A 20,216-nucleotide genomic window follows, 5' to 3' on the forward strand; every position below is an offset into this window, starting at 1 on the left:
TATCAATAAATTTGATCGAAAATACTTATTTTGAGTAAAAAAAAGTTACCGAAGTAACCGGTTTTCATTATAGCATTAAAATAAAAAAAAACTATTTAACAATAAACAAAACATTTTAAATTAAAAATTAAATACAAATGTCTCTAAAATATTAGAAAACATTAACGTTGACGGTCGATTGTTCTTGTATTAAAAGTGAAAAAATTAACAAATAAATAATAATTATCACGAATTGTATTATACTTAAGGTAATTGTTTTTTTTTTTCTAAATAAAATGTCATCTAGCAACAAAATTAAAAAATACCATTTCTTTTTCTCTTCGTAATTTATTAAAAAATTTGATACTATCTCTCACAACGTTCAAAACAAATATGTTTTTCGTCAATATATCTTCAGCAATTAATGCCCTTACCGTACACTTAAAAGTAAAATCAGCAATCTTAAAAAAAAAAAAGATTTACAAAAGTAATGGTGTATGCGCACATATGCATAACGTAACAGTATTATTAAGGCACTTGAGTTTACCGACGTACTCGTAATAATAATGAATGATTTTTAATCATGTTCGTACATAATGATCACTATTAATAACTTCGGTCATAGCTTCATAGAGCGCCGTTATTCTTTCGATTTGTTTGTTATTAAGCACCACCGAGTTTAAATTTGAAAGCGTCTTCACGCTTTCCTCCATCGTAGCCTCTCTATCCAATAGATATAATATCCAAAAATCTAGATTCGCTATGTAAACAGCAATACCTAAAAGATTCCATCGACTGAACATTATCTCTATGCAACTGAGGTACGATTAATCACGAGATAGCGGCGCACCTCGCGCATTTCTACAAATTTCAAGATGATAATAGAGATCTTTACATTAAAAATGTAAAAATAGCCATTGGATCTAACTATCTGTAGGCGTTAAAAAAATATTTCTCTTTAAATGGATTTAATGGCTTTTTAACAATACCACAAGCATCTGTGATTTCGCTGTGATTATAAATCTTACCGATGTAAGACGTAGAGGTTAAACAAAATTTATAAAACAATTACAAAGTCCGATAAGTCAAATAAATCCAAAAGCAAATTCTCGATAATATAATGTACGATTAAATTGTTTAATGCTCATTGATATGCTTCTATGATTATTGCATTCTTTTATTTTTTTTTTTACCCTCCTTTTAACCGACTATTTTTCTTTAAAAGAAGAAGAAAAAGAAGAAGAAGAAAACAATTTAGTTAATAAGATATAAAAATTTGGTAAGTATTATGAGCATTTATAATTTGATGAAATAGATCCGACAATAAAATAATAAGGTTAAAATAAATTAAATATATTTGGACTTAAGTTTTAATGTTTTATTATAGAAATTAATTAAAGCATAAAAATAATAAAAGATGCAGTTGAAATGTGAGATTATTAGGAATATGTCATTACTTATAAGCCTGATAATATATCTGTTTTTTTTTTTGTTACTGTTTTTGTTTGTTATTGTTATTCTCTTCTAATTTTACGTTAATTTGTTTTTCGTAACATTTCCTATTCCAATATATAATACATTATATATGCATATATATATATATATATATATATATATATATATATGCGCGTGTGTGCGTGTGTGTGGGTGTGTGGTTGTGCGCGCGCGCGTATATTTACGTAATGGAGCGCTTGCAAGGATATCTGTTTGTTTTCATTAATGATTAGTTAAGCGCATCACTTAGGAGCTTAAATTTTAATCTACATATATTATTTGGGTGATCTTGACTCGTTACGTCAACTAATAACTCAATCTTTGAATTCTTCTTGCATTTGATCGTTGCTATAAGAATTAATTGTACGTAAAAAAAAAATACATTGTATAAAAATTTATTCAACTTTATTGTATTAAATAACAACTTTATTTAAGAGTATGAATATTGTAACTGATTTTAACCGTATCAATTCTAATAATTATTATTGTAATTGACTGCTTCGTATGATCTTTCATGTATTCTTTACCATAAATCAAAATATCGTTTAAATATCTTTAAAGATGATAAACGTAGTTTCATAATAACACGATATGTAACAATATTAAACGAATGTCTGATTTTTGTATTAAATAGGTGAAGTATTAAATACTTGATGAATGAAGTACGAACGTAACCGTTATCTTCACATAGGCTATAGAAATTTTACTATTTCTAATTGTCAAATATACGAAACGTAAGTAAATAAAGTATCGAGTAACTATAATAAATTATCATGTTATTTGATGAAACATCTAGAAGAATCTAACGATGTTTACGCATCTCTTCATTTTAAAAAACAGTTATTTTCGATCGGTAGTTCATAGATTTAGCAATTTTTGAGGACTGTTCTACAAAAATATTTTCTTATAATATGAAAAAGTTTTTTTGTTTGTTCTATGCTCTTTAAAATTTAGTATGTAATTTACAATTTTTAAATTATTTGAATTAATACAATTATTATTATAGTTTCATTCATTTTATTTGATAAACTAACATTTATAATACCATAAATTAAATAGTTTTTAATTGTCGATATTTTAAGGAACATTAACAATTATTCAAATAATATAATCATAAAATCTATTTTTTATTAATATTGTGGCTTGAAAAAATTTGACTTTCAATAACTGATATGTTTTTTTAAAACATTTAAAAATTAACATATCAAGTTGTTTTTTAATTCTAATATTTTGAAATATTAGCAAATATCTGCAATTTTTTATGTAAAAAGTGGTATTATAATTAGCTAATGTTAAATATTAAGATTGCAAATTTTAAATGTACTTATGTCATCTTATTATTTGCTGTTATGTGATAAACTCATATTTCGCGCGATATAATCGTTGATTGACTTAATGTTTTTGTTTAATATTTTAATTATCCCGTATAATAAATTATAAGAATAAAAAATTCAAACTAAATGTATTCTACGTGAATACAGATCGAGTCTTAATTAGTGAATTAGTGACTTTTATTTATCTTTGGCACTGTAACAATTTTCATCTTCATTCTCGCTATTTTAACCAAGGATAACCTATTGTTATGTATCGTATGAAACATGTATGTTTACAAAAAATAAAAACACGGGCTTAATCATAATTTACAAATGCATTTTTTATTCAATTAGACGTCTTTTGAAACACTGTGCTTGTCGAAGATCTTTAATGATCACATGAATTCAAATTTTTTAATTGCAATCGAAAAATGAGTGAGTTTAAGCTACACCATCTTATTGTTGAATTAATTGAATTACTTGGGTATGAAAAATAATATAAGTAAAATATAAAATAAAGACTGGTTTAATAATATTGTGATGATTTCTTACGTTGTAGGTCTTCATCTGCTCCAGAGAAACATGTCGAGCGATTGCAAAAAGAAGGAGCTATAACAAATCCATTAACATTAAATACTGTAGCTACTCAAAGCTGCGTACGACAACTTATTACAAATTCACCAAATTCCGAGTTATTTATCAAAAAATATGAAGAACTTAAGTCAAAAAAGTAAAGTATAAAATTCAATTTCAATTATTTATTTATTCAATGAAATTATAATACAATGATAATAATATGTTTAGGGTTGACTTATTAGGACCATTTATGCAATTATTAGAGTTTATATCCGTTGATAGAGAACTAAAAAAATATTTAGCTGAAAATTCATCGTTAGCTCAAACTACTTCTAAAAGTACAATTATTACTAATGAAGATCTACCTAAGGTTTTTGTTTGAATTTATATTAGTGTTAATTATTTTCAAATTTACATTATACTCAACTTTTATAAAATTACTTTGCATTCAATAGATCTTTAAAAATGTGATTAAAGCTGTAGTTGAAGGAGAAAAGAAACTTAATAAACAAACATGCCCATTAAATAGACAAAATGATGCAATACTAACAAAGTATACATGGTCTACCGAGAGACCTCGACTATCATGGGATTTTCAAGCAGATTCTACAATATCACTCGCCCAAAGTAAATCTATTGTATTATTATTACATATTTATTCCACATATTTATATTAACTTTATAAATTATTTCTTAAATTATTTCTTAAATTATATTGCAGAAGTTGTCCCATCAATATCCCAAGAGTCAGTTCTTCTTTGGGATATATTACAGTGTTTAAAGGGAATCGATGGATTTTACATAGTTTCGGAAATATCGAGTTTTTATAGTCCTGTAACATTTAAAATATCACCGGATGTTGGTACGTACCAATATTTATAATAATGTAAAATATTTTAAATCTTTAAATACTGAACGTTGATATATAAAAATTATTTCATATAGGTATATCATTTAAACAACTTACTCAGCAAATTCTTCCACTGGCTTCATACTATTCTACTACTATTCGCTTTGTGGAAGAAAAGGTTCTGCCAGATGATGGACAAGTCAATCATGCTTTAAGAGGAGCGTTAAGCTCTTTACTCAGAGATTATTTAGTCTGTTATTTTCATATAAATATTTCCTAATAATATTGCTAAGTTATAATATCAAAATTAACATGAAATATTTTTTATAGTTATTTATCGTACAATTAGAGATTGAACATATTCGTGGAAAATTAAATTTACAAAAATTGTGGTTTTACATTCAACCGACAATGGCAACAATGTCCATACTAAATCAAATTACGTCAACCATATGCAAGGTAAATTGTAATTCTATTTTCAATCGTTACAGTAATATTAATTATATTTAACATCTTTAACTAATATATATTAATTTTACAAATTTCATTTTCTTTTCTTTTTTGTTCTTCACTATACTTGAAAATATATTGTGTTTCTTTTTTTTTAATTTATAATCAAATATATAATTTTAATATGATTGATTGATTGAAAAGAAGAATTCAAACAATAAAATATTTATTAAAAAAAAAAAAAAAACAATCATCAACATAATTTAATGGTATATAATTTTAATAATGCAAACAGTATTTTAAAATCTTGTTGATTTTATACTGAGAACGTTAACATTTGGTACTTTGATACTTTGATAAGGTATAAGTATATTATATTATTTATCAAATTAGATTAATAAAAGTATATTATATTAATAATATGTAAATGGTAAAGTATATTAATAAAAAATACTCATTAAAAGAAATATAGTATGTTTCAAGAATGATAATCAATTTTTAATTTTTTTAATTTTAACAATTTTTAATGAACAATTCTTAATTTTGATGATTTTATTAAGGATTTTAAAGTTAATTATTTTTAAAATGCAAAAATTGAAACAGCGAAGAACCGCAATTATTTATATTTTACGATGTATGTATGATAATAATCAAGTTTTTAATTAATATTTAATAAAACTGCTTCTGCATTGCATTAAAAATATTTAACAATGTGAGATTAAGCATAAGATGTGCCTTTTTTGTTTTATGTATAATCTGCATTTAAATGGAAAAATGTATGAAAACTCAATTGAATAATAATAAAAGTGCTTTATACCACTTGCATTCATTGTATATGATTTTTATTTATAGGCAAACGCTAGAGGTGGTAAAGTTCTAAGTCTTCTTCATGAACAAATAAACCATATGAGTAGCGAAGCAAAATCCAAAGAATTATGTTTATTTTTAATTAAAGCTGCTAGTATTCCTTATATGGAGATATTGGAAAAATGGGTTTACAAAGGCGTAATATGTGATCCGTATCATGAAGTAAAATTAACAAATTCCTTTTTAATTCAATATTTTATTTGGCACACAATAATAAATATATTAAATAGTTTTTCGTAGAAGACAATGAATTAATTCAAAGAGAAGAATTGCCAATGGATTATTCAGCGGATTATTGGGAAAAGAGGTATACAATGAGAACAGAAAGAATCCCCGTCTTTCTTAACGAACATGCTCAAACTATACTTAGAACTGGAAAATATTTTAACGTTATTAGGCAATGCGGTTTGTTAAATAATTTTTTTGTTTATTTAAAAATGCTGAAAATTTACTTGACAAATAAATATTTTACCATATTAGGAAAAACTGTACAATGGGGAAAGCAAGAGCCATTGGTCTATCAACATAGAGATCAAAAATTCATTTTTGCTATAGATAGAGCTTATTCCGAGGCAGCTAGAACATTACTCGAAGTTTTAATACAAGAAAACGATCTTATGGGACGTTTACGCAGTGTTAAAAATTACTTCTTATTAGCACAAGGAGATTTTGTGGTAAAAATCATAATGGTTAAAATTTCCATTCGTTCTAAAAAATTTATATAGTAAGAATAATATACAGAGCTGTTCTATTCGCAGGTTCAATTTATGAATTTGTGCGAGGCCGAATTAAGTAAAAATATGTACGATATTGTTACTCACCGATTATTGTCACTTTTAGAAGTTGCATTAAGATTATCAACTGCAGACTCCGATTCCTATAAAGATGATTTGAAACCCGAATTATTACCTTATGATCTTCAATATCAAATGTTTAGAATTTTATCTATTCAGACGACAGAAGAGAAAGGTTTCGATAAAATATATAATAATAAAATTCGTTTATTAAATAATGTAGGAAAATCTTTATTTTATAGAATATTGTGCACACGCAGATAAGGTTTTAACTGGATTGGAAGCCTTTGTATTTAATTATGATGTAAAATGGCCTGTATCGTTAGTTATTAATAGAAAAGCAATTGCTTGTTACCAAATGTTATTTAGGCATTTATTTTATTGTAAGCACGTTGAAAGATTGCTATGCAGGTATATACGCAGGTTATAACCTTAAGATAGTAATTGAAAATTTTCATTCACCATTCGCTTAAACATTGCAGAGTATGGATTAGTAATAAAATTGCTAAAACATTCACTCACGAAGCAGCAATGGCTTATCGTCAAGCGTTTTCATTAAGGCAACGAATGCTCGATTGCATTCAACATCTTGAGTATTACATGATGGTTGAAGTAATAGAGCCAAATTGGCTAACATTTCTGAATAAAATGAGCAAGGTAATTTTAATTCTAAGAAATGTATATAACATGTAAGATAGAACGTTATTGGAGTTAAAAATTTTAATTTGAAAAAATACGCTCAAAGGCGCTTCTACTAAATTTATTGCCAACCAATTGTAAATCATATTTTCTTAATGTTCTATACTCCTACGGGCAGTAAAATATTCATCTTTTGAAAACCATTTCAAAGTTCGTGGTCGTTACAAACATTCATTTCCTTGAACATCTTTTTCGACTTATCGATACAATGTTATTTATTACATTATAATATTCTTAGGTCAGTAATGTCGACGATGTATTGAGTGTTCATCATGATTTGCAAGACAGTTATTTAAAAGAGTGTATGCTAACAGATCCTGAACTCCTAGCCTGCATAACTGGTCTCTGTGCAGTATGCATTGAATTTTGTGAATTTATGCAGGTAAGAATTCATTTTTTATAACGATAGTTAATTCAAAGTGAATGGACATTTAAATGCGCCAATAAATTTGCTATTATTCGGTTCTATATTAAAAAAAATATTAAAATAAAACGTTTCTCATCAATTTAATGTATATTGCTTACATTAAGCATATGAGCCGATACTTCATTGATGCCGAATTGACTTCCATGATTGGTACCTGTCAAGATGACATCCTTGAACCTGAGGTATTGTTTAAGGGCCAATCTACGTTTAATTTTTGTTTTTCACAGAGCTGCATCGCAGTTAATATATTTTTAGAAACATAGGATGCTTGCTTTTAAAACTCAATTTTTTTATTATTTATATTTTGCTATTATTAGGCTCATTTATTTCAGTATTTAATATTTTTATATTACTGGCATGCGTTATATGTTTTTTTTTTTTTTTTTTTTTCAGAGTAGCATTTATTGGTTTGCAATAGAACATTCATTATGTACATATTTAAATAGTAATTATCGAGTTATAATGTTCGTTACATATATGAAACACTATTTTCATTTTAATATGTTTTCCTATTTTATTAATTTTGTTTTTATACACAGCTTTATATTTGTAAATAGATGAAATTATGTTTATTTACAAATTAAAAATTAATTTTTATGGCAGTGATAAACATACTAGAAAATATTTTGTAGTAAAATTTCAATTTTTTCACATTTACTATTTGTTTGTCTAAAAGAAAAGAAAAGAAAAAAAACTAGTTTATTTCTTAGAAATATAGTCGTAATTAATTGGATGTATTTCATAGAAATCATTTGTTAAAAAAATTGCTTTTAATATAATTTCAAAATGTGGAGTAGAATTCAATATCAACTTATATTAGAAGAAAATTCCAGTGTTTAAAGGAAACTTCTAAATAAAGAGAAATTATGCTAATTTATAATGTACGCGCATTTTGCATTTCCTTTGTTTCATTTAATACTAATAATTATTTGAGAATTCTTATAGTTTTTGTTACTATTTTATGTAAAAGAAACTTATAAATAATTTTTATGCCAAATTTAAAATATAATTTTTTTTTTCTTTTTTTTTGCTTAGTCTGAATGCAGTGGTAATTCTAATATCGAAGGAAGTAGTTTTGAAGAAAGAATTGGTTTCTTGGATAATCAATTTACTGCAGTATTAATTCGGTTATTGAATAGAATTTGTGATTTAGGCTGCGATAACAGTAACGAAAAACTATTAAACGTAGTGTGTCGGTAAGTTAAATTTACATTGTTAAAAAAAAAATCACGATATACTTATATCATTCCTATATTCTACATATATAAATATATCTAAAAAAATGATATTTTTATTAGGTTGGACTTTAATCTCTTTTATACTCAAATTCTCGTAAAGAAAGATTCATCGAAAATTGTAAAAAATACGTCTGGATGATTACAAATTATCATTATAAAAATTATATTATATTATACATTTTATTATAAAGTTATATTTATTAGTGAGCCGTTTTAATTATTAAGTTCTATAAACGAAAATATAATCAAGAAACAGTTACATATTTGGAGATTTCTATAGTTTAACTTCACATTCTTAAGAAAATCTATTAATAATCTTGTAAGTCATTTTAATATCAAAAGAAATAAGGATCTAAACTATAATTTAGAAAAGAATCTTTTTAATGTATATTATAAAGTAATAAAGTATCCATTTTTTTTAAAAGATGTTTTTAATATAATATAACATACATTGTACAATAAACAATAAGAAAATATAAATATGTATGATACATATTTTTAGTTCTTTTAATAAATTTGAAATAAAATATTTGTCTAATTACATTTTATGTAATGTAATATATTAATACATAAATTTTGTGTGCGCGCGCGTGTGTGTGTATAAAATGTAAGTAAATACTACATTTGATATTTATTGCAATACATAATATCTGTATATTGTTATTAGAATTGTTAAAAATTTTAAATTGAATATAATTGTGTCATATAATAAACGATAGTGACAAAGCCGTCTAAAATACTATTATTATTCAAATAAATTGGTCCAGAATTTTTAATCAAAAGTTTCTTTTGAATAATACAATTTTATAAATTGCAGTCATTTTAATGTTAAAATTTCTTTTAAAACTATTTAAACTGATTAAATAATTAACATTCAACTCAACGTAGAAATTATTTTAATCGCTGTACTTTGTATTGCCGAAATATTTTAAGATTATCGTAATGTTTCTTACATTCTCATACGGAATCGCATAGAGAATAATTCTAACTTTCTTCAATCAACTTTTCTCCGAATCATCTACGGTATTACCGGTTAATGTATGTTGAATTTTTCGCACATTAGCCTCTAAGCCTTCAAAAGTCTTCCTAAGTGCATTAAGTTGTGCTAAAATTTTATCTTCGCTAGATTGTTTGTTTCGTTCCGTAAGAATGTCCTTAGCTCTTTGAGCGATTAGAGGATCCATTTTAAGCGCCGAACATCGATTTCGTCTCTTTTCTTGTCCATGTAATGTCATCTCAAAGCTCTTAAGTGGCTTAATGCTGAGTCTCGCATAAGGTAAGTAAGATGGAAATAGAAGTATCTTACGTGCCAAGAAATGCAGAGGAGACTTAACAACACGCCGTAGAAGCAAATAATTTATGCAGCAACAGGATTGCGTTCGAGGTAGAAAGGACGAACCTACAACTACTCTTTCTACGTAGGCAACCAGCTGAGCACGTGAAATCAAGCATACCAGTTCTGACTCTGCAAGTATCTCAGCTGTATCATTTACTGCTAAGCCATTGAGTAGATTCAGCAAGATGATTACAATAAGGAATATGAAACCGATAAAGATAAATCGACTAAGAATAGGATAGATAACAAATGGCAAATTGCTGGCATCGAATTCACCCGTTATCATTACGATTGTCTTGAATAAGGAGGCGAAAGGATTGGGAAAGCTCTCGTTCTCCTTGAATAGGACGAAGAAAGAGAAAGCGAAAGCGAGAATAAGGAAGATATATAAAAATAGGAATTTGGTGAAGTTGATTGTCACAGTCTTAAACATTTCAATGTCAATAGACATCCGCGGATGCTGAGCCATGAGAATAATAAGCTCCCAAGTGGATAAAAGTATGGCGACGGCACCAACCTCAGAACTCGCGCCACATAGTAGTGCGAACGTCAAGGCGATAAGGACGATTTCGAACCAATTCATCAGGCTACTGATATAATTCAGCGGTGAGGAAGCAAACTGCAACAATTCACGAATCAGCATATACATCAGGGACACGAATAATAAAATTGAGACGACTAGTTGATTCTTCCAATTTCTTAGGATGTCGGAGCTCTCGTGGCCATTCAGCACTGTTGCATTGATATTGGTTGATGATACTGAATGAAACAACGAGTACATATTAATAATATCATCTGATAGATTACTGAAAAGATTGCTGAAGAATTATTTATATAAAAGTTTGAAATATCGAATATTTCAAATAAGCAATAATGTTATTTTATTTAAAAATTAAAAATAAATATGAATGAGAAATTTTTATTGTCACCATAACTTTAACACAAACTTTAAATATATAAAACCATTGCAATGTGTATTAAAATTAAATGAATAAATTGTAAAATATAATTTAAAATTCATTGATTCTCTTTTTATGTGTGTGCGTGTGTGTGTGTGTGTGTGTGCGCGCGTGTGTGTATATTTAAGAAAAAAATATGAAAATAATAATTTTAATTTTTTCAAAGCATTTATTTAATGACGATAAATAAAAAATCAATATTTATTCACGATTAAAAAAGATTAAAGATTTAAAATTTCAACGAAAAATGCGATGAATGTAATTTAATTGTCAAATTCTAATTTAAATTGTAATGTTAATTAACAATAATATAAAATAATGGCTCATTAATTTTCATGAAATAAGGATATAGCCGAGCTTACCTTCGGTCTGCACTGGAGCGCTGCTTATGAGCCATATGTAAAGATTTAGATTAATGAAAAAAATTACATATAGGAAGAAGTTTAAATATAATATGTGTCTTATATTCAGGTACTTGAGATATAAAAAAGATGCAAGTAATGGATGCTTTAAGAGGTGTCTAAGATTTTTTTGACTAGCGATATAGAGGAGAGTTTCAGTCTCGCTACGAGATTTCGTATATCCATTGGAAGAGCCGAATGGGCGTGTGTATTCCTCATTTTCGTTGTCACCGACTTCTCGAAAGCTCTGGGGTGCTAAATTCTTATAATTCATAATAATTTCATATTCCTCGGTGCCCTCGTTACAACTCGTTAGGCAATCATCCAGATGGTTCTTAAGGGCATCCGAGGTAATGTGAACGAGCGGAGGGATGTTAAAATTATTCATATGGCCGATGTAGCTGCCCTTTTGGAGTAATAACTCTAAGGCCTCTTGACACTCGGCCCTAGCCGCATAGTGCAAGGGACTGTTGCCTTTATCTGTAATTAAATGCACGCTATTTAATAATTTATCTCGATATTTTGCTTTTATCTCTATTTTATTTTAAAGCCTAATACTATTTCTTTAAAATAAAACGTTAATATTAAATTTGCTTTTTCTCACTAGTTTAGATGATTAATCAAAAAGATTTCGGAATACGTTGACAATATTTTACAAAATTTTGTATATCGAAATAAAATTTTCAATTCAATCATTGACTATAAAGAATCAATAGTGACGAGACAGACGATATTTATCTGAGAATCGAAGAATTTAATTTATAAAAAATTATATCAACAATCAATAATTAATCAATAATTTTATTCAATAATTTCACATGATTTTATGTTATTTATGCACATATCTACAAATGTACAGTATTTAGAAAATATCTTTTCATAAACATTTAACAGTAATGTTGATAATACATTGCAATATATTTTGTTCATTTTACTACTCTTATACAAAGCAATGATATTCATTTCATTGAATTAATTTTATTTAATAATTACAATTATACCATTAAAATTATAATTGTAATTATATAAAAAAAAGAATATATAAATAAATACCGTTACTATGAAATTAGTATTTATCGAAATAAACAATTATAAAGAAGACATTTTTTCCAATTTCATCCACACACACACACACACACACACACACACATGTGTGTGTGTGTGTGTGTGTGTGCTCTTGAGCACTATTGAATGTTTTAAATCTACATTATAAATAATTTAAGTTACTTTATATTTTCAATGTAAATTCAGTAATGATTTGATCTTTATTTTTAGTATTTACTTATTACTGATTTTTGCTTAGCAATGAATCTAAATTATATATGGACAAAAACTTTCACTTTGAACATTAATAAAAGTGTCTTTTCTTAAAAATTCAAAAAGCTTTTAAAAAAAATATATAAATAATAATAGTAATATGTATGTTAAATATTTTCTTATATATATTCTCTTGGATTATTTATAAAATTGATGTATTAATGGATTCTCACCATCTTCCTGGCGTACATCAACTCCATCCTGATTTAAAATCATTTTCAGACACTTTAATCTATTATTCGTGTTAGCCGTGCCAGGTCTAGTAGAAATACCTAATTCTTGGCTGGCTGGCAAAAGAAGTCGATTTGCTAATTTAGCATTTATAGTCAATAGCTCGTGTAAAATATCCGGATAGGCTTGCTCTATTGCAATTTTTCCCAATTCGTAGAGATTTTCCGTGTCTGGTATATTGTTATGAAGAAGTTCTTTCGCAGCATCACGCAAATTATGTTCAATAGCGATTTTAAGAAGTTCGATTTTATTGTTTACAACAATATCTTCCATTTTTTCAAGTGCTTTTAAAAAATTCACCTCGTCATTGGCTGTGAGATAGTAACGCAATAACCTCTCATAATCTAACCGATCCAACGTCTCTGGCAGAGCGATGTCTGGATATTTCCGTTGAATTATCATTCGCGTTGTTTCTTTCTTGCGATCTCTATTCGGAATGTTTTAATGTTCGTAATTTATTTCTTGAGCTCATTTTATTCTTCCAATAGCGTATAAATTTATCAAATTTATCGCTATAATATAGAATAACATAAGCATCTTGCAAGCATAATCGTCCATTTTACAAAATTTGTATTTTTCCATTTACTTCCTTGAAAATTCTCGAATTTTATTTATTTAATTTATATTTGAAAAAACTTAAGATAAAGAAAACCGATAAAGTGAGAAATGGCTAAAACTTCGTTTAATATGACGATTAATTATAAGATTACAGTGATTTATAGTATTTATTTGTATTCTGATCGTTAATGCTTAACCGTTAAAAGAATTTTATGATTAATGTCGTTGAGAAGTAAACGAAGTCGTTTAACGCCGATATTCTACTTTTATGATTGATTTCCTTTCAATCACGTTGATTTTTTTTATAAATGCAAATCATGTTTTTTAAAAAAAATAATGAAAAAATATGTGAAACAACAGTATTGCTACTATTTTTAGACTTGAACATTTACATAACGAATAAAGTGTACAGGAAAAATTAAATTAACTTAAAAGTTTAATTGCAACTTTAATTGCAACTTTAATTGCATAATAAATCAATGAAAAAAAAAAAAAGACAGTTTTAACCAATGGGATTTATATTTTGCTCGTGTGTGTAAGTGAATACCTGTAAGTATCCAATTCCAGAATCTGGCTCTTATCAACGATTAGCTGCACCATGTTGCGTTTGTTCTTCTCTGCGGCAAAGTGCAGCGCGGTTAGGCCTTGACTGTTGGTGACATTAGGACTTGCTCCTGCTTCCAAAAGGAGTCTCGCGCACTCTTCGGAATTGGCTTTGACGGCAAAATGCAGAGCCGTTAGTCCACCGGCCTTGATATTCAGGCTTATATTTCGGTGTTGGAGTAAAGCGCCGAGGGCCGCTACATTGCCAGCTTCGGTGGCAAAGTGAATTGGCGCGCGATTACGCTCCGAGTTGACGATGTTTGGATCGGCGCCCATTTCTAATAGAAAGTCCACGAATTCGGGTAAATTATCGCTCGCTGCCTTATCAAGGAAGTTCATGAGAATGGGATATGGCAATCGATAGTTTAGGTCGATGCTGGCTGGATTCTCATATAGATTGCGACGCACCAGGCTCTTAAAGGCGGCTAGATGTCGCCTTTCTAGTAAACTTAGCAGCAGCGCGTATTCTTTCGGAACCTGATTCTGTATTAGGTGCATCTTGGACTCCGTGTCATCCGAATCCATTATCATTCACTGCAACGTAAAACTTTATGGCAATTCATTTGAAATAATAAGCAATAGAAATTTTATGATTGTTCCGTACTCTTATATAATAATTAATATTTTAAACTTTATGTGTATCTGTACGCACTTTCATCAATAAAATAACGTTCTCTCTCCCTCTCTCTCTCTCTCTCTCTCTCTCTCTCTCTCTCTCCGTGTGCGCCCGCGCGAGCGTGTATGTACAATTTCTCCTCTTATTTTAATGTGTATCGTACTCTTTTCTTTATACAACTACAATAACAATCTACCACTAGTTATTACAAAATAAATAAAATATACATGTATCGGACAATTTAAGACACGCGATGTGAGCTAACTCAAAAAATCCAATCGAAACTATCGCACAGTATAAACAAATTTGCAAATTGTCCTCGGCAACACATAATCGATTCAATCCGATTTCATAGTTATAGTTGGTACAGTGTTATATTACAGAAATATCTTTAATAGCGATGGATATTGAAAAATTACTCATCTATATTTTACTCGACTCGACTAGTACCGAATTCTTTATCATTCGTATCTAAGACAAAACCACTTATGTTAATACTACGTCGCTTACCATATTACCAGTACTCATTACCATAAGCTTGAGGCTCTATACCAAAAAAATTCCCGTACTTTTAGTTTCTTTTTTAGTTATCTTCATATTTATCCCTTTATATAATATAATATCTATATATATATATATATATATATATATATATATTAATAAATTAACCTGAATTATACAATTAAATGTACTATAATATTATTCAATTACTTTTTGACCAATCATAAATACTTATACTCATTCTTTTATTTATATATCATGGCCGTATCACCGAATATTTGTGTCTCAATCTTTTCGATACTTCATTTTATTTTTATAATGTACGTTCGATTCAGGGTAGCGCACATAGGTATCGTATCTGCATATATACACAGCGACTACTTGCTCACCTCGACATGAGTTAATGTTATGCCTCTGGATTGTTTAGTACCTTTCATAGTGCTTTTTTTTTAAATTTTAATTAATGGTAAAAGTGATATCTTAAGTACCAGTGGAAATAATATTTAGGACAACCGTTGTGTCTTCGATAGATCAACTGTGCAGAACTTGCGAAAATGCAGAACCGCTGAACAATTACGAAACACCCATAATCTTGCATGACATCACCAATCACGTTTCAATGAGCAAACAAAATTTTTTTATGTTATTTGTAAAATCATTGGAGCTGTGATCCATAGGCATAGCTTGTTTTTCCATATCTATTCCATATGTAAATAAATTCTTTTTAATTTACGTTATCAATCAATTTTACTATATTTGCGGTATAACGTACGTTTTCTTCTCGCATCTTGTTTTATTCAAATATATATGCATGCGCGCGCGCGCGCGTGTGTGTGTGTGTGTCTGTAAACGTTCTATCTTCTTTCTTTTAGTTTATAATGTTATGTTTATAATGTTATTGTTATTATTATTGTTTATTATATGTTATACCATCATTATTGAATAGTGCATACACGATGTAATGCCATTACATAAAGTTTATTCCATATAAAATATTACTTTCTTGATATTTATTTCTAAAATAGACATACTGCTCATGATGACCTTATCTACTTCACTTTCTCCCGCGAACGACACAGCTTAGTATAGTTGAATTACTCGCACTTCTTTACATAAATTGTGAGAATTTCGAAAATGTTTTTTATGAAAAGTAGCGCTACATTGTACATGAATTCATGCATGTGCTTTTTATAATTAATTCCTCTTAAAAAAATAATTACTATAATGAATATAGACGCATAAACGTATAAACTAAAATACAAATATGATATAAAAAGGAAAGCTGCACATTGTATCGATTTATTTTGTCATTTTTATTGGAAGCCCGTGTGACTTTAGCGAAGATATAATAGAGAATTTATGAGTTTACTATTAAAGAAGATCCTCACAACTGTTTGCACTATTAGATCTATTGATAAGATAGAGTAGTCAATAGAATGAAGAACAAGGCCCGTTCCCACTAAATAAACAAAGGTGCAAGAGTATTTCTTTAGGTAGTTCCATGACATGTCTTTCTTCAAACACTACGCCCATTCTTACGTAGAGCTCTTTATCCCGAAGGATTAAATAATAACGCTTAAAGGCTTAGAACTGTAAGGTCTTATACGGTTTATCCAATGGACTTCCCATGTCCTACCAAGGTAGTCGGTTTGCGTACCCTACCACACTTTCCTTGTGGGACAATTCCATTAAAGTTCGGCATTTTACTTTGGAAATGATCGAGAATTTTACTGGAAGTATCAGTTTAATTGTTTTTCTTCTAAGCAGTGGATGATTTAAAGGGATGTTATCTCTCTCTCTCTCTCTCTCTCTGTCATTCTTTCTTTCTTTCTTTCTTTACCATAACCGAATCCAGCGACTCATCCTCCTCCATACTTTATACGTTTCATTAGCATCACAGTCCTTAGCGTTCATCCAAGTGATAAATTTTTTTTCACATATTCTTTAACTGCCTTTCAATTCTAATGACCATAATGTTTATATCAAGCGTATCGGTAATCCTGATTGCGTTGATTCACGTTTATTAAGATGCACAGCCCTTTGCCTTTAATAATTTCAAAATTATTTAAATGTAAATTAAAACAACATTCATCATTTAATAACATTTTGACTAAAAATGTCATTTAACTTAGAATAAAACGAATAATACACTTGAATTATCATCGTAGTTTCATTATATATTTTTTTCATATGTATATTTTTAATTATTGAATCGAACAAACTTCTAAGAAGTATGGCACCATCAAATCTATTCTTATATTCTTTTCTTCTCATAGTGTTATTATCCTGACATAATTCCGAAATATCGATTTCAATATCACCACCTTGAGGTATGTAATGTTTTAATAAGAAACGTATTAATAATTTAATTTTTTAATTTTTTCAAGCCTTTTGGGGCATAAATTGAGCTCCTTAATTCTTGTCGTCAAAGAGTTCGATTATCACAAATACTCGACTATTTATCTAATCTATTAATCTACCAAAGTTGGCAATTCTTCTATCAATCATCTCTTATTGCTCATAATAATATATTTATTTCATAGCTTCATATCATATAATGAGCGTCGTTCAGTTTTACACAATTTAATCGAAGCTGTCATTATTATTTTATTGTATGTTGTTATTGTTTTAGCATTAAATGTTGGACCTATAACATATTTAATTATAATAATTAATTAACGTATGTATTTATCTAATAGTGTAAAAATTATATTCGAGATATAAATGTAACTCGATAATGTATACATAAATTAATATATTATTACTAACCTAACTATTAATTTGTAATGTAAAAACAAATATCCTATCTTTGCATAATATCATAATTTCAATCTTTTTTTTCTCTCATTTTTTTTTTCTTTTTTTGTTTTGAGAGAAAATAAGAATTTTCTCTCTCTACATTTTTTTTTGCTATGTTATATTTTTTAATTGATTAATTTGAACGAGTATTAGAATTAATGATGATGAAAAAGTTTGGTGAGTGGGTGTCGCTATAAGCATTCTCGACCGAGTCGCTCCTTTTTTTTTCCTTGATTTTGCGCTGACAATAAGGATGACGTCATATAGCAAAAAGGTCCCAGAAACGTATGTGATGTTCGAGCATTCATTTTTCGTTTGTGTTTAAGTATATTTTGAATAAAGATTTCTGATGAAATGAAGAACGTAAAAGTGTTTCAAGACATTGCCTTAATTTCAAATTATATTTGATTTTGAATAAATTAAAATAAAAAAATAATAATTACAAATAAAAGTCACAAAAACTTCGTATAAATGTTTTCATAAGATTAACCTTGAAAATTTTATGCTTTTTAAATATAACGATTGATCGTCTAATTTTGAATAAAAATGAAAAATTCGTTATTGAAAATATTTTCAGATCACATTGAAATAACGAAATTAATTTTTTTCAGTAAAAGACAAAAATCTTGATTGAATTGATTTACTCGACATTTTATTACATTTAATTTAATTGATAAATTTATAAAGGATATTCTAAAATATTGCCTTAAATATAAAGATAAAAAATGATTATTTATATATATATATATATATATATATATATATAAAGTGAAGCACACATGCATTATGGTAAAGTAAACATAAAATAGAAATTGCAATACAGTGTGTATTAAGTAAGCAAATAAATCAAAGCGGTTGTTATAAATAAGAGACAGATGCACTAATTGAATGGTTTTGTTGTTATTGTTGTTGTTGTTGTTATTTCTCTTACCTAGAAGCAATGTTTAGTGGTATTACCAATCTTCAAGCGTCAACTAATTATCCCGGCGTTTGGAATTGTCGAGGAGTTAAAGTATTTTCTGTATAATTCTGACGTGCCGAAAAGACTGAGTAAGCGATACTCATCGTTGCCAAGGCAAGTGTTAACCGCTGACCACATCTCGTCCCCCATATGGTAGCCTGTTGAAGCGAATGGTAGGAGAGATAAAATTAAAGAGAGAGATAGAGAGAGAGAGAGAGAGAGAGAGAGAGAGAGAGAGAGAGATTGAAGAAGTATATGTACACTTTGCACGTATTGTACAGTGGAAATGAGATAATACGTGCATAATTTATTGACGAGTTAATTAATAACATTGTGTAACAACTCTGTTACTTCATAAGGAATTACAAAGAAATTATAAACATCGTTTCCTTCTTTACTAATATACAATATTTTCCTACAAATTAACACATGTTCTGTAAATAATCAGTGTTAGTTAAATAAAATATGATTTTATTCATTCATACCATTAGACGCAATACTATTTTAATAAGTCGTTGGTTAATAAAATATTGAAATATAAAGTAGGATTGGAAATGTTATCAAATATTTTCTATGAATTCGATTGATTTCATGAGAGCGTTAAGTTTATTATTCCTTAAAATTTTTCATACATAACATTATTTTTATTCATTTTGTACGATCGCATGTATGTCTGAACAATATATTTATAATTAGAATCTTTATTTCCATAAGGATTAAATAATATATTTACCAATATTTATTGTAATAATTTGAATATTAATATAAATAGCCGTTACCTTAACTATAATTGTTTACAATATAAATTATAATTGTGTATATTGTAATATATACATTATATTGATTAGCTACCATCAAAATTTTGATAATTCTATCAAATAATAAAATTAAGTTCTACTTTGCGATAAGCTAATAAAATCTTTACATTTAACCTCGATTCATCACGAAACCTGGACATAAGCAAAAGTGTAGTAAAAATAAATTTCAATTATTATAAAATTGACTGTGACGTAATACTGAAAATGCTACTTATCTTTATCATTATTTGACAAACACTTTGCACGAAAAATTAGAGAAAATATATAGTTAAATAATTTTTTGTTTCTTTTATCAAGTGTCACCTACGATTATTCTTCAATTCCAATTCCCTTCATAATATAAGGTACATAGAACAATCTTACGCCACTACTTACCGCCAAAAATTTGCAATATATCAAGACTTTAATAAATAAACCAAATATAAGATT

General features: G+C 27.8%; 2 protein-coding genes across 2 annotated transcripts; one reads left to right on the forward strand and one right to left on the reverse strand.

Moving 5' to 3' along the window:
* Positions 1-2,914: 2,914 nt before the first annotated feature.
* On the forward strand, positions 2,915-8,837 carry LOC105363811 (gamma-tubulin complex component 2). The gene is made up of 17 exons (XM_011501603.1): positions 2,915-3,270; positions 3,346-3,516; positions 3,591-3,732; positions 3,818-3,989; positions 4,084-4,224; positions 4,308-4,462; positions 4,543-4,671; positions 5,515-5,691; positions 5,760-5,934; positions 6,010-6,203; positions 6,288-6,498; positions 6,566-6,734; positions 6,806-6,980; positions 7,261-7,404; positions 7,554-7,631; positions 8,485-8,645; positions 8,748-8,837. Exons 1-17 carry the CDS (start codon positions 3,218-3,220, stop codon positions 8,824-8,826), a joined length of 2,526 nt encoding a protein of 841 aa, XP_011499905.1. The 5' UTR covers positions 2,915-3,217; the 3' UTR covers positions 8,827-8,837.
* A 754-nt stretch (positions 8,838-9,591) lies between these two features.
* On the reverse strand, positions 9,592-14,680 carry pain (transient receptor potential cation channel family member painless). Its single transcript, XM_011501604.1, has 4 exons — positions 14,037-14,680; positions 12,874-13,358; positions 11,345-11,863; positions 9,592-10,782 (listed from the first exon to the last, which is right to left on the reverse strand). The coding sequence occupies exons 1-4, from the start codon at positions 14,621-14,623 to the stop codon at positions 9,686-9,688; spliced, it is 2,688 nt and encodes an 895-aa protein (XP_011499906.1). The 5' UTR covers positions 14,624-14,680; the 3' UTR covers positions 9,592-9,685.
* Between the last annotated feature and the right edge of the window lie 5,536 nt (positions 14,681-20,216).

This window comes from Ceratosolen solmsi, unplaced genomic scaffold (genome assembly GCF_000503995.2).
Source record: "Ceratosolen solmsi marchali unplaced genomic scaffold, CerSol_1.0 scaffold28, whole genome shotgun sequence".
Classification (NCBI taxonomy): domain Eukaryota; kingdom Metazoa; phylum Arthropoda; class Insecta; order Hymenoptera; family Agaonidae; genus Ceratosolen; species Ceratosolen solmsi.

Excerpts from the sequence above, each read along its gene's own strand:
- LOC105363811 (XM_011501603.1), top strand. The coding sequence starts at position 3,218 with ATGAGTGAGTTTAAGCTACACCATCTTATTGTTGAATTAATTGAATTA. Across the intron at positions 4,225-4,307 it reads TAAAATATCACCGGATGTTG|GTATATCATTTAAACAACTT; the intron begins GTACGTACCAAT and ends TATTTCATATAG. Across the intron at positions 7,405-7,553 it reads AATTTTGTGAATTTATGCAG|CATATGAGCCGATACTTCAT; the intron begins GTAAGAATTCAT and ends GCTTACATTAAG.
- pain (XM_011501604.1), bottom strand. The coding sequence starts at position 14,623 with ATGATAATGGATTCGGATGACACGGAGTCCAAGATGCACCTAATACAG. Across the intron at positions 13,359-14,036 it reads CTGGAATTGGATACTTACAG|AGATCGCAAGAAAGAAACAA; the intron begins GTATTCACTTAC and ends CATTCCGAATAG. Across the intron at positions 10,783-11,344 it reads CGCTCCAGTGCAGACCGAAG|TATCATCAACCAATATCAAT; the intron begins GTAAGCTCGGCT and ends TGTTTCATTCAG.